At 34.5% G+C, this 13,756-nt stretch overlaps 1 protein-coding gene across 4 annotated transcripts in view; it reads right to left on the bottom strand.

Moving 5' to 3' along the window:
• Positions 1-13,756, bottom strand: part of ZDHHC20 (zinc finger DHHC-type palmitoyltransferase 20) — a 76,570-nt gene that overhangs the window by 26,402 nt on the left and 36,412 nt on the right. For all 4 annotated transcript variants that reach the window (XM_037527345.2, XM_037527343.2, XM_037527344.2 and 1 more), the window contains exons 5-7: positions 6,593-6,662; positions 5,219-5,251; positions 3,932-4,052 (exon numbers count right to left, since the gene is read on the bottom strand). In XM_037527345.2, the coding sequence (XP_037383242.1) occupies positions 3,932-4,052; positions 5,219-5,251; positions 6,593-6,662 (224 nt within the window). The remainder of the gene's footprint in view (positions 1-3,931; positions 4,053-5,218; positions 5,252-6,592; positions 6,663-13,756) is intronic.

Genomic DNA, 13,756 nt, shown 5'->3' with positions numbered 1-13,756 from the left:
ATGCTGTCTTGGCATCTACTGAAATAATCATATGGCTTTTATCTTTCATTTTGTTGATGTGGTGAATTATGTTGGTTTTCACAGGTTTAACCATCTTGGTGTCCCTAGGTATAAATTTCATTTGGTCATGACACATAATCCTTATAATGCATTGTTAGATTTGGTTTCCCAAAATTTTATTGATGATTTTTGAGTCTGTTTTCACTAGGGAGACTGGTCTATAGTTTTCTTTTTGTGTGTTGTCTTTGTTTGGTTTTGGTAGTAATGTTGGTTTCTTAATGTATAATTTGAAGTATTCTTTCCTTCTCAATTTTTTTAAAGAGTTTGAGCAAGATAGTTGTTAATTCATCATTCAATGTTTGGTGGAACTCACTTGTGACTCATTCTGGTCCTGGACTTCTGTTTTTGGGAGTGCTTCGACTACTGTTTCAATTTCCTTGCCTGTGATTTGTTTGTTCAGTTTTCCTGTTTCTTCTCTATTTAGCCTTGAATGATTGCATAATTCTAAGAATCTGTCCATCTCATCCAGACTTTTGACCGTGTTTGGATATATGTTAGAGAAATCTCTTATTACCTCTGAATGTCTGCAGTGACTTTTGTAACTTCTCCTCTTTCATTTTTGAATCTGTTTAAGTTTTCCCCCTTTTTTCTTAGTGAGCCTTGCTAGAGATTTGTTGTCTATGTTGTTTATTTTTTCAAAGAAGCAGGTTTTGGTTTTATTTATTGATCTTTTAGACTTGTCTTTTTTATTTCTATTTATTTATGTTCTAATTTTTATTATTTCCTGTCTTCTGACTTTTTTTTTTTTTGGTGCTTCTTTTTCTAATTCATTCAAATGAGAAACTTGGTTGTTAATTTGGCCTCTTTCTTGTCTTTATGTCAACCTGTATTGTGATATGCTTCCCTTTTATTAGTGCTTCTGCTGTGTCGAGTAAGTTCTGGAAGGTTGTATTGTCATTATCAATTGTCTCAAAGTATTTTTTAAATTTCTTTGATTCAGTGATCTATTAGTAGAGTGCTGTTCAGTCTCCACATATGAGAGGACTTCCCTGCTTTCTTTTTATAGTTGATTTCTACTTTGACACCTTATGGTCAGAAAGGATTTCAATCTTTGTGAATTTGTTGATACTTACATTATGAACCAATATGTGATCAATCCTGGAGAATGACCCTTGTGTATTTGAGAAAAGAGTGTATTTGGCTTTGGGGGGTGCAGTGCCTTACAACTATTAGATCTATTTTATCTATTAGTAATTCTTTGTTAATGACTGTGTCCCTATTTATTTTGTCTCATTGATCTGTCCATTGGTGAGAGTGGGATATTAAAAACTGCTACCAGAAATGTGTTTTTTCCAATGTCTGTTTTCAGAATTGATAGTAGTTGCCTAATGTATTTTGGTGCTCCTTCATTTGGAAAGCATATATTTATGAGTATTAGGCCTTCCTGATATATTGTTCCCTTAGTCATTATGTAGTATCCATTCCTGTCTCTCGTTAGCTTTTCTTAGCTGGACCTCTACTTTATGTGCTAAAAGTAAAGCTGTCCCCATCTTCCTTTGGGTCCTATTCGTTTGTAAAATTATTTTTCATCCTTTTACTTTTAGTCTGTGTTTATCCTTGGAATTTAGGTGTATTGTGTTTTCTATTCCAAATAGATATTCTATGTCCTTTGATTGGTAAATTCAGACCATTTACATTTAGAATGAGTATTGATATATGAATGTGTCACTACCATTTTTTCTATAATTTTGTGATTCTATTTATTTCCTTATTCAGTTCTTTGTGTTTGTTCCTCTCTTCCATTTAGATACTAGAGCTCTTTTTAGTATTTCCTGGAGGGGGGTATCTAATAGTTGCAAACTACTATAGGGTAATGCTGGACTCCTAGAAATGAGTTTTGCAGAGTTTCCTCTTGTTTTTATTTTGGAAAAGTATGAAAAGGGTTAGTATTAGTTGTTCTTTAAATGGCTGGTAGAATTCATCAATGAAGCCATCAGGTCCTGTACTGTTGTTTGTTGGGAGGGTTTCTAACTTCTGATTCAGTCTCCTTATTAATAATATATCTGTTCAGATTTCCTATTTCTTCAAGATTCTCCTAAACCACTTTTACACTGTTCAGTTTTTTTATGTGTAATTGTCCTTAGTAGCTGATGATCCTTTGTGTTCCTGTGGTATCCATTGTAAAACCTTTTCTTTCATTTCTGATTTTATGTATTTGAGTCCTCTCCCTTTTTTTGGATGAGTCTAATGTCGGTTTATCTTTTAAAAATACCAGTTGTTAGTTTCACTGATCAAAATGGAAAGAGAGAATAAAAGGAAAAATAGAAGAAATCAGTGAAACTAACAGCTGCCAAAAAGTATTTGGTTGAGATCATACAGAACTGAAGTCTCTTTTCTAACATGCACAGAGGTATTATAAGTGCTAGGAGACTCTAGTTTTAAGTAAACTTTAAAAATTGAATGATGTTGTAACAAAAATCTGTCTTAAATGTATTAGATATTTCTTGGGAAAAATTGTGCTTGGTGATTTGGGATTTTAATTATAAGCTCTTTTGAACTATGACTATTAGAGCCAAGTCATAGTGAGAGGTATCTGGATGTTAAAGTAGACAACCTAAGTAAAATTTTGGTTTTCTGTATTATTAAGTATTTAACATTGGGTGGTTATATAATTTACCTCAGTTTCCAGTTGTGAAAACTGGATAATAATAGTTGCTTCTGCATCAAGTATATACTTTGTTTTTTTCTGTATTCTTTATGTTTGGACATCTGGGGCCTTGATTACTAGGGAGAGAATGCCTCTTGCACAGTTATCCAATTCTTATGAGATAGCAAGAATGTACCTCTCATATACAAACTAACCAATCCAGAGTCCATACTTGAAACCACCTTCTCTATCTGGCTCATACATTCCAGGAGACAATATTTTCCTTCTCTACTCATCCCAGAGATAGGTGTCAGACAATCAGGGTCAGGCCCTATGCCAAGAGAACACTGAAACAGACTACCTAATCTTCAATTAGCTTACTCTACTTGGCCTTATCTTTCCCATGGAGACTACAATGAAGTGTCTGATTCTGGCTCCTTCAGCTCCCTGAATGGCCCTCATGCTTCCTTGCATGATGTGGCATAGTGCGGGATGCCCCCTGTCTTGAGAACTGTGAATAATAAACCATCTTTTCAATAGTAATTATCTACTGACTTATGGTTTTACCGTATTTAAATAATAATAAAACTTACATTTGAAAACACCTTCACAGGAATAATACCTACAAAAATACTTTTTAACACAATAATCTATTCCTTCAAAACCGCAGATTCAAAGGTGAAAACAAAAGCAGTAAAAATGCCAAAAGAAAACCCTGTAAAAACCTGCAGTGAATATACTAAAGCCAGGAATCACAATAAAAAGTAATGCTTTTAAATAAAAAAATCAGGAATCATAAAAATATTGCTTTAAAAATATAAAACTCTAATTTGATAAAAAGAAAACAGGTTTGTAAGATATAAATGTGTGAAAAAACATTTACAACTCATGACAGAAAAAAGGATACTTATATAGAGAGAAAATAGATTAATAGTTTACACCTGGGGAGTAAATTTCACTTGTAATACTATAAAACTGCATTCATTAAGTCTCATCAACTCAAATAAAAGCAATTAGTTCCCTAAAACTGATTTATTATTAAAGTATGGCTGAAAATAGTTTGATCATTAAAAAAAGCCCTCTATACCATGTTTTAATTTTTTTATTTACACATACATATGTATATATGAAAGTTAACTATAATCCCACCTATGCTCAGATGATCCATATATTCTGATGAGTAAAACTGAAGTTTATCTATGTGTGATAAAGAATGAAGTAATTCTTTATGAATACAGCATCTTAAAAAGTCTTAACATATGTGTAAGATAGAAAAAGACTTACCGTCCAAAATTTTATAAAGTACTGTAAAACTGTTGCAGCCACAAAAAGGCAATATAATAGGGAGTATAATAAAAACAGCAGGAAGAATTTGTAATTAGAAAATCCTACACAGTTATTCACCCTAGAAGAACAAAGAAAGTCACACAGTGAAAATAAGATAAACCACAAACTCACAGAAACCAAAAACCGAATAGTGTTTGCTTGGGAGGGAGATGAAAATGGTTATTGTTTAATAGCATAGCATTTCAGTTTTATAAGAGGAAAAAGTTCTTGAGGACATCCCTGGAGGTGCAGGCAGTTGAGCGCAGCGCTGTGAAGCTGTCCACAGTCTCTGCAGCTCGGCTTCCATCCCTGCTGGCCGGGGAGCTACCCACATGGTGCAGCAGACCTCTCCTCTCTTGCTCGCTGCTCCCCTTAGCAGTGTATTTCAGTCAGTCTGCCTCTTCTGTTCCCCGCTCTGTCTCTGGTGAATCCTTTCACCCTCCCACACATTTGGCCTCTACCCCGGTTCTTGCATAAATAAATCAATCTTTAAAAAAAAAAGTACTTGAGATTAGTTGCACAACAATGTGAACATAACACTACAGAAATGGTGAGGATGGTAGATCTTGTGTATTTTTAAAACCATAATAATAATATACAACAGATCAAAATCATCATTACTTGGAAATTGGTCATTTGAGAAGTAGAGAGCAGTGTTTTAGTTGTGGATATGTGTTTTTAAGCAGTTCTCTAAAAAATCTGGAAATTATTTTAAAGATTTATTTATTTTTGCATAGAAGAACTGGGGTGTAGGTCAGAGATGAGGGGGGGTTGAAAGGATTCATCACAGAAAGAGTGAGGAGCAGAACAGGCATATTGACTGAAATATACTGCTACGGGGGACAGTAGGAGAGACAGGAGAGGTCTGCTGCACCGTATGTGGGTTAGCTCCTTGGCTGGGGATTAAACTCAGGCTATAGCAGTGATAGTGCTGAGACTTCACCCCTTTAGGCCACTAGGGAGGCCCAAAATCTGGAATTTTAATGTTAATTCTAAATATATAATTATTTGGGTTAATAACATTATGTTTTTAAAATAAAACATTAATATAAACATGTACCCTACACATGTATGGATCCATGTACATTGTATATAAATAAATATATTTAAAGCTAGATCAATCTTGTTTATGATGAGTAGTAAAATTGAACTTCCAAATTTAGAAGACCAAGGTAAATCACTGTAAATTCTCTCCTTCTTGTCTTTCCACCCCCCAATATGATTTCCTCTATTTTTTATACATACCAAGGACAGTGATGATCCATCTTAAGAATACATCTAAAAAACAAATAAGCATAAGAAAATCCATGTGAAAAATTCACCTAATTCTAATAGTTTTTTTTTTTTTTGGAGTTAAAATTTTCCCTTTACGAATACATATTAGGGAAAATAACCCAGTGAACATTACAGAAAATTCCTGATATTTCCACAAGTATTTTTATAAGAAAGGGATAATGATGTTGTCTTAGGTCACATTAAGATAAATTTTAATATTCAGATATGATGCATACAGCATTTGGTATATTAGCTAGATCTAGTTTACAAATCAGCTAGCAATAAAAGTAAATATAGACAATTCCTCTATTATTTTAAAAATGGTCAAGTCATAAAAATAAAATCTTAGCAGCAAATATGTTAAAGTATTAACACTAATGGTCATTTTTCACATATTTTATAAAATTTTATAAGATTTCACATATTTTACAAGATTATCCCATGGATAATCGCTACTGTACTTTTATAATCAGAAAAAACACACCAAAATATGCCTCCCTAGCAGTGGATATGTAATCTATACTTCTATAAAGTAAAACGACAGATTGTCTCAAGTAATAATAACAAATGAATAAACTAGTACCCAGAAGGTTCAATAGATTATCTAACTAAGGTTCAGGACTAGTTGAAATTCCCAAACCAGGGATCTTTTCTTCAACACATTACCTTCTCGCAAGTGCACAAAGAATTAAATCTTTCAAATTTTTCTAAGACAATGTCACAGATAAGAATTTAGAAAACCTAAATAAGGGACCAGGAAAAAGACTAATTATAATAAAGTAAAAATCAAAATCAACAAGCAACTATAAACCAGAGACACACTATGGGGGAGGGGGAGGAAAGATTAGGGTCAAATAAGGGGGGTGAGAATTGTATGGGGAATATTACCAAGATGAAAATGTATACATTGTGCAAAAATGAAAAATGATGTAAGAAACATATAAAATATAATAAAAAAAACAAGAGACTGAAAACAGTATTTTTGTGTTTTTTTTAGGTTTTAAAAGATAACATCATTCTGGCCTTTTTAACCATGGAAATAGTGTTTTATTTTTTCCAAGAGTTGCAACTTATTTGCTTATCAATATTGTATTAAACATAAACATGAAAGTATATTTAAAGAAATTTCTATCAACTGGATCAGGAATTACTACCAAAATTACTTTAAAGTATATTCTAGTTTATATACATAGTTTTGTTTGTCCTGCATACATAGCAAGTAACTGGAGAAGATGACATGTTTATACTATGTATTAAGCATATAAAATGTTCCTTCCCCTTAGCATTCTCCTTTCACCAACATCCAGTGATGGACTTAAATGAAAGCAAATGAGTAACACTTACATGTCACATGCTGAGCAGTGATGCGCGCGGTCAGGTTTAATCAACTGACATCTTTCACAGTATCTGATGGCTGTATTTACGAATTAAAAGAAAGTTGTTGAAGAATGTACAAATTTAGTTTAACTATAAAATTTGCTTTCATTTCTTTTATAAACAACTCTGGAAAATTAACAACTTATAATTTTAAAATGAATGTATCTAAACATTAAAGCATGCTATAGGATTTTGTTTTTGAAATTCTAAAATAGCTTTAAGAAACAAAAACCATACAACTCCTGTCTGGATAAATAGCAAAATGGAGAACGTCTTCCCATTATTAATAAATATTAATACATGCTTCTTTTGCCCAATTTATATGTTCATTCTTTCAAAACATAATGAGCACCTTCTAGGTACCAAATACTGTTCTAGGCATAAGTCCCTGACCTCACAGAACTTAAGTCCTATCAAAAACAGATGGGGAGTAATAAACAAGTTAACAAAATAAATAGTATGTATATTAGTGGCAGTTAAGAAAAATAAAGCATGAAAGAAGTATTAGGGTATTATAAATTCAGAGACATTTGAGAAAACTGAAATTGAAAGAGGAGAGTTAGTGAGTCACACACATATCTAGGAAAAAAAGGATTCTAAGCAGAGAGAACAGGCCTTGGGGTAGGAGTATTAATCAGTTTGTTCAAGGAATAGCAAAAGGCTCTATGTGAAGAGAGCAGAGTAAAAAGGCAGAGAGAAACAGGATGTCAGTTCAAAGAAGACTTATTTTTCCAAGTATTCTAATAAAAAAAAGTAAACAGCAAATGTCCACTGGAATAAGAGTACAATCAGAATCAGAGATTTTAGTTTTGGAATTATGTAAGTGACAATATAGATTGAGATTCATAAGAGAAATATCCTAAGATTTAATAAATCAATTCTTTAAAATCAATTCTTTTTTTTAAAGTTTTATTTATTTATTTATTTATTTATTTATTTATTTATTTATACAAGCACTGGGTACAGTCAGAAGCGCAGGAGGGTGAGAGAATTCAGAGCGGAGTGGGGAACAGAACAGGCAGACTGAAGAAATACACTGCCGAGGGGAGCAGCGGGTGGCAGGAGAGGTCTGTGCACCATGTGGGACCCTCCCTGGCAGCCGGGGATGGAAGTGGTGCTGCAGAGGCTGCAGGCAGCTTCGCAGCTCAGCACTCAACCGCTGCGCCACCAGGGGAGGCCCAATAAAATCAATCTTTAAAATCAGTATTTTAGATAACTAGAGAACAATAAAATTAAAGTGAAATGCTAATCTTTCTTCATATGATGAACTTCCAAAGCAAACAAAAAGCAGTGTCTTAGCAAGACAAACTACTGATCTTTCACAAATAGCTGATAACTTTTACAGAGTTAGAGCATTTGATTGGTAAATAGTCCACCTATTATAAGTGTAGTAGACTTCTTTTGGGTCTATCTGCCTGATGTGTAAGTTAGTTTTTTCTCTGGGAAATGATTTCAAACTACCTCCCTTTTTACCATGAGATTTCCAGTCTCTTCTTCCTCTTTTTTTTTTTTTTTTAAAGATTTTATTTATTTATTTTTGCATAGAAGAATTGGGTGTAGGCCAGAGATTCAGGAGGTGATTCAGGATTCACCAGAGACAGAATGGGGAGCAGAACAGGCAGACTTACTAAAATATACTGCTAACGGGGGGCAGCAGGTAAGATAGGACAGGTTTACTGTGCCATACCTGGCCTGGGATAGAACTCAGGCCATCAAGGTGATAGTGCTGAGACTTCTAACCCCTAGGCCACCAAGGAGGTTCCATATATCCTCTTCTAGTTCATTTCCTTCCTTATTAAGATATAATCCAGTGGATTATATTCTGTGTTGCTAGAGCTGTATTAACTAGTTAACAAAGGATAGCTATATTTTGCCTTGTGGATTGAATAAGAAATGAAAGATCTTTTGACAGGAGACAGTATCAAAAATGAAACATGCACAGAAATAAGCAGAAACAGTTGTAGAGAGTTCTGGCTTTCTAACTTTGGTTTCAATTGTTTCTAATAGTCCTGCCTTAGCTTAGAGGAAATACCCATCAGTAATTCCTTATACCATCCCATATTTTTTGGTATTTTTGGAGGGGGGGAAGAGAGGAAGCATAGAAGGTTTAAATTATTGTCTGTTACTTGAGGTTGTAAGCCCTAACAAACACAGTAACAGCACAGAAGACAGGTTTAAATAAGAACTTACAAGTGGGCCATATTGTGTATTACAATCTTTGTGGAAGGAAATTTGGTAGTATCTATTAAAATTTATGTTGTTTGACCCAGGATTTCTATTTCTGGAAAATGTATTCTGTAGACATGTTCACTATGGCATTGTTTTAAATGACAAAACATAAGAAATAAATTGAATTATGAAAACGGTTAAGCATTTCATGATTTATTCACATGTTGGATTTACTGTGCAGACTTTAAACAAGAATTTTCCAAATAAAATATACATGTTTTTTAGGGCCTCCCCCGTGGCACAGCGGTTGAGCACTGGGTTGCCAGGCTGCCTGCAGCCTCTGCAGCGCCGGTTTGATCCCCGGCTGCTCCCTGGCCACCAGAGGAGAGTCCCACACGGCGCGCAGGCCTCTCCTGCTGCCCGCTGCTCCCCTCAGCAGTGTACTTGGGTCCTTCTGCCTGCTCTGCTCCCCTCTCTGGCTCTGGTTAATTCTCTCATCCTCCCGCGCTCCTGACTGTACCCAGTGCTTGTATAAATGAATAAATAAATCTTTAAAAAATAAAATAAAATAAAATATACATGTTTTTTAAATTAGAAGAATGCCAATACATTAAAAGGAAAAAATATTGTAGCAAAATTTGAAGATGTAGTGTGTTTCATATCTTTAAGGAGAAAGAGAATGTATATAGTTTTTTCTTTACAAAGCTCAATAACATGCATCCATTTCCAGATATGAATTAACATATATAAGAAAGCCACAAAGTTTTAATTTGAAGCAATACTAGACGTTACATCTGCTAAAAGGCACTATCCAGGTAACCAAATTTGTATTGTTTAAAATCTATCCACTAAGATTGTTATGTTAATTAATTATGTAAGTTTTGTAATACTTTGCTTTTATAAGAAATTTTTTACAAGGATATACAAGGAAGGGTGGGAACTTCTAGGGAATAGTGCCAGGATTAGCTATGCAGGCTCACCCTTAAAAACTGTTTCTTCTGGGCCTCCCCTGGTGGTGCAGAGGTCGAGTGCTGGGCTGCAAAGCTGCCCGCAGCCTTTGTAGCGCCGGTTGGATCCCCGGCCACTGGCGAGGGTCCCACATGGTGCACAGACCTCTCCTACAGCACCCACTGCTCCCCTCAGCAGTGTATTTCGTCAGTCTGCCTATTCTGTTACTTGCTCTGGTGAATTCTCTCACCCTCCTGTGCTTCTGACTGTACCCAGTGCTTGTATAAATAAATAAATAAATCTTTCCAAAACAAAAAACAAAAACAAAAACAAAAACCTGTTTCTTCTGTTTTTTTTTTTTTTTTAAATTCATGGGCATGTATTACTTTTACAATTTGTTAAAATTCTCTCTAAACTGGGGGGAACTTATACAAATATCCACTTAGTAAATGAGTAAGCTAACATATTGAGCGTCTTCTATATTATCTCTCCTGGGTTGGCCACTAGGGAGATAAAATTATACAATGTAGGAAAAGAGCTATAAGGGACTGTCAAAATTTCCTAGGACAATCTCTTAATTTTATAGATTAAACAAACAGAGGAAGTATTTTCCTCAAGGATATAAAGCTAAACGAGTGGTAAGATCAAGAAGGATCAGAAGTTACATTATCTTGTTTTCCTTTCTCTCTATACTTCCTACAAACAAAATTCTGACATTGCCTGAGATGAGATTAAACCAAATAGACCTTTTAATAAGACTTTAAGGGGCCTTGATGACTGAGTAGATAGAACTGAAGTAAAAGTAGTAATCAAAGAAAACTTTAGTTTCTAGTCTTGGGTGGCGAGAATGATTTTGTGATTTACAGAATGCTCAATGGAAGGGGAAGGGCGTGGACTAGGATAGGGTGTTTTTCATTCATTCATTCAGCAAATATTTAGAGCTTCCTTTATGTGACAAATTCTACTTGTTCCTGAGAATATTAAGATATAAAGGTGATTAAGACAGACACGCTTCCTGTTTCCATGGAATTACATTTTAAATGAATAAATCCAGGTTTTTTTTTTTTTTTTTTTTTGAGTTTGAAGGTTTGGTTAGTAGGTAATTCAAGCACAGCTATCCCTTGAAGCTGGAAATACAAGTGTGGAGTTCCAGTGAGAGCCAGTGATGCTGACTTGAAAGGCCATGCCAAGATGAGTTACAAAGTCTTAGTAATAACTACTGAGCTTTGTGGGGAGAGGTTTGGAGCTTCTTTTTCCTGAAACAACAGGAATGATGCTGCAGCCAGATTGCAGGTCATATAATCTTTGTGTGTGTAGCTGCAATTACATCCTTTAGCCTGACACACAAGAAAAAGTTTGGAATACAAGTGAGTACTGGCATGACAGCATCCTTGCATTTATTCTAATTAATGTTAATAAAAAAGTAACTTATTCCTGAAAACAAACTGCTTAAAACACTATCAGTAATGATCACAATACTGCAGTATCAGAATTCCATGATTTTAAAACAACAGTTAAAGGAACAGTATGGAGAGAACTGGGGGCAAGGCACCTTTGCGGAATTGAGATTTATAATTTTAAAGAAGGAATAATTTTTAAAAATAAATACCTAGTCAAGGATGCAAAAAAACAGAATTAGAATTGACAAGTACAAGCAGGAAAGTTTTTACGAAGTCAAAATGACAAAAAAATCACTGAAGTTGGTTAGGGAGAATGGAAGCCTATTGTCTGGAATTATCTGGGAAGAAGAGGATTTATAATCCAAGGGAAGAGAAATTAGAATGGTACTTAATACAGCATCAGAATCAAATTTTTATTTTTGTTTTTAAGAAGAAATATATTTTGACGTATACCTGGTAACAGAGGGAAAAAGTTGTTTGGAATTTGAGTGAAGAAGCAAGATTTTTAAGAGAAACTGGGGTTGAAGAAAAGGTCAGCAATCTCTAAACAAAAGAAAGGACAAGAATGCATATAGGAAGAAAAAAGAAATGTAGTAAGTAAAAGTCAGAGTTTGTAAAGAAGCACTGGCAACACATGTCCAGAAGCAGCAAGGACTATCATCATTTAGGTTCCATTTTAATTCTCACTAAATTGTGACCTAACCTACACTCTATAAGTTTCATTTTTTTCTTCTGTAAATGCAAATAATAACAAGTGTTAAGATTATTATACAGATTAAAAATGTATTTCTTGGAATATAGTAGATCCTCAATAAAGCAGTTACTCTCATTATGACGATACAGTTATCTCTGATGAAACATAAAATCAGATTCTGTGATGGGAAAAATAGTGGGGAAGGAGAAACTAGGAAGATTAAAAGTATATAAGCAGCCATTATAGAGAATATAGCTAGGAACAGATTCATTCAACAAATATCTTTGAGTGTCTATTTGGTGAGATATGGTGTTAAGGATCAAGAGAGAAATTTCTAACAGAGGGTGTTGAAGAGGTGAGATGAATACAAATAGCTACAAGGCAGTGATTCTGTGAGAAATCACTGTGAGATATCTCTCCCCAGATATCTCTAAGATATTAATTTGAGAAGTTTTCAGAGCAGACTTTATAAAGACTACTCTTGTTAAAATAAATGGAAAGGGGATGAAGATAGGTGAATATTGAGTTAAAACTTTAACATCTATTTAGAAAGGAAGAAGCAATTATTCTAAACAGAGGAAAAGACACAAACACACACACACACACACATACACACAAACGTGGAGGAGGACAGGATGTTTTAGCACAGAGCTGACATAAGGAAATAGTTGGGACAAAGCTAGAAAAACACTGGCTGGATCTAGATAGTGGAGGGGAGAAGGTTTAGAAGGGCTCATTGTGTTTCCTGAATAGATAATCATGTGTCCGTATGGCTCAAAAGAGCACAAAAAGGAATTCATCACTGTTGCCCAGTTGTTGCCAAACTCCGTGAAGGCAGCTCCATTGTGCGTACTAATCTTGGTCAATGAAGTTTCTTTTTAATTTTGTTTTTTTTAAAAATTAATGGGTATTACTTCTATAGTAATAAAAAAGAATGATCACCACTTTCCCCAAACACTCAAAATTTTGAATTCTAAGCAACACAAATGCAGTACAGGATGGTATTCAAGAGTAGGTACTCTGCTGTAATCAGAGATAAAGTATGAGAACCCTAGACCTTGCTACTTGGGGGCTTTGGGACTTGGTTGTGCCTCATTATCTCTAAAATAGAGATGAGGTGAGCACTTATCTCAGAGCTGTTCTAAGGATTAAACTGGCACCAGTAAGTGCTTAGCATAATTCAACAGATGAAAGTTATTATTAAGATAAGAGGAAAGCCTTTATAATAATGGAAAGGGGCAAAGCTTTACATGCAGCCACTTTGCATTAAGTGGCTCTTATCTCTTTTGGACACATGTACTACTCCGAAAATTAGATCATTTTGCTGTGAATAGGCTATTTCCAAAATTCCCTGTACCCAAAATTTTGCATATAATCTCAGGAGTTCATAAATTCTCTGAAATCTTGGACTTTGGGTTAAAACATTTAATTTATATAATTAACAGAACTATTAATCATTATTGTAAACTAGACTTTTCATAATTGAATATAAAAAAGATTACTTAAAATTAACTATCATTTACTGGTATTTTATTATTATATTCTGAGACCTATACTAAGTATGTATCTCATTCTAATTAAATACTTCCACTAACCCAGAGATATAGATATTATCTTCATTGTAAAGTGAGCAAAGTAGGGATGAGAAAGTTAATGACTCTCACTATATCAGTAATGTAAAACCTCCGATTTGACCTGGAATTTACTTTTTTATAAAAAAAAAAATATTTATTTATTTATTTATACTTGCACTGGGTACAGTCAGAAGCACGGGAGGGTGAGAGAATTCACCAGAGCCAGAGCGGGGAGCAGAATAGGCAGACTGACGAAATACACTGCTGAAGGGAGCAGCAGGCAGGGAAGGAGAGGTCTGTCGTGCCATGTGGGACCCTTGCCTGCGGCCGGGGATTGAACCTGAGC

This window comes from Talpa occidentalis, unplaced genomic scaffold (genome assembly GCF_014898055.3).
Source record: "Talpa occidentalis isolate TD23 unplaced genomic scaffold, MPIMG_talOcc4v2.1 talOcc4.5, whole genome shotgun sequence".
In the NCBI taxonomy this organism is placed as follows: domain Eukaryota; kingdom Metazoa; phylum Chordata; class Mammalia; order Eulipotyphla; family Talpidae; genus Talpa; species Talpa occidentalis.
The sequence above is the reverse complement of the archived record's forward strand: the minus strand, read 5'-3'. Positions and strand labels throughout refer to the sequence as shown.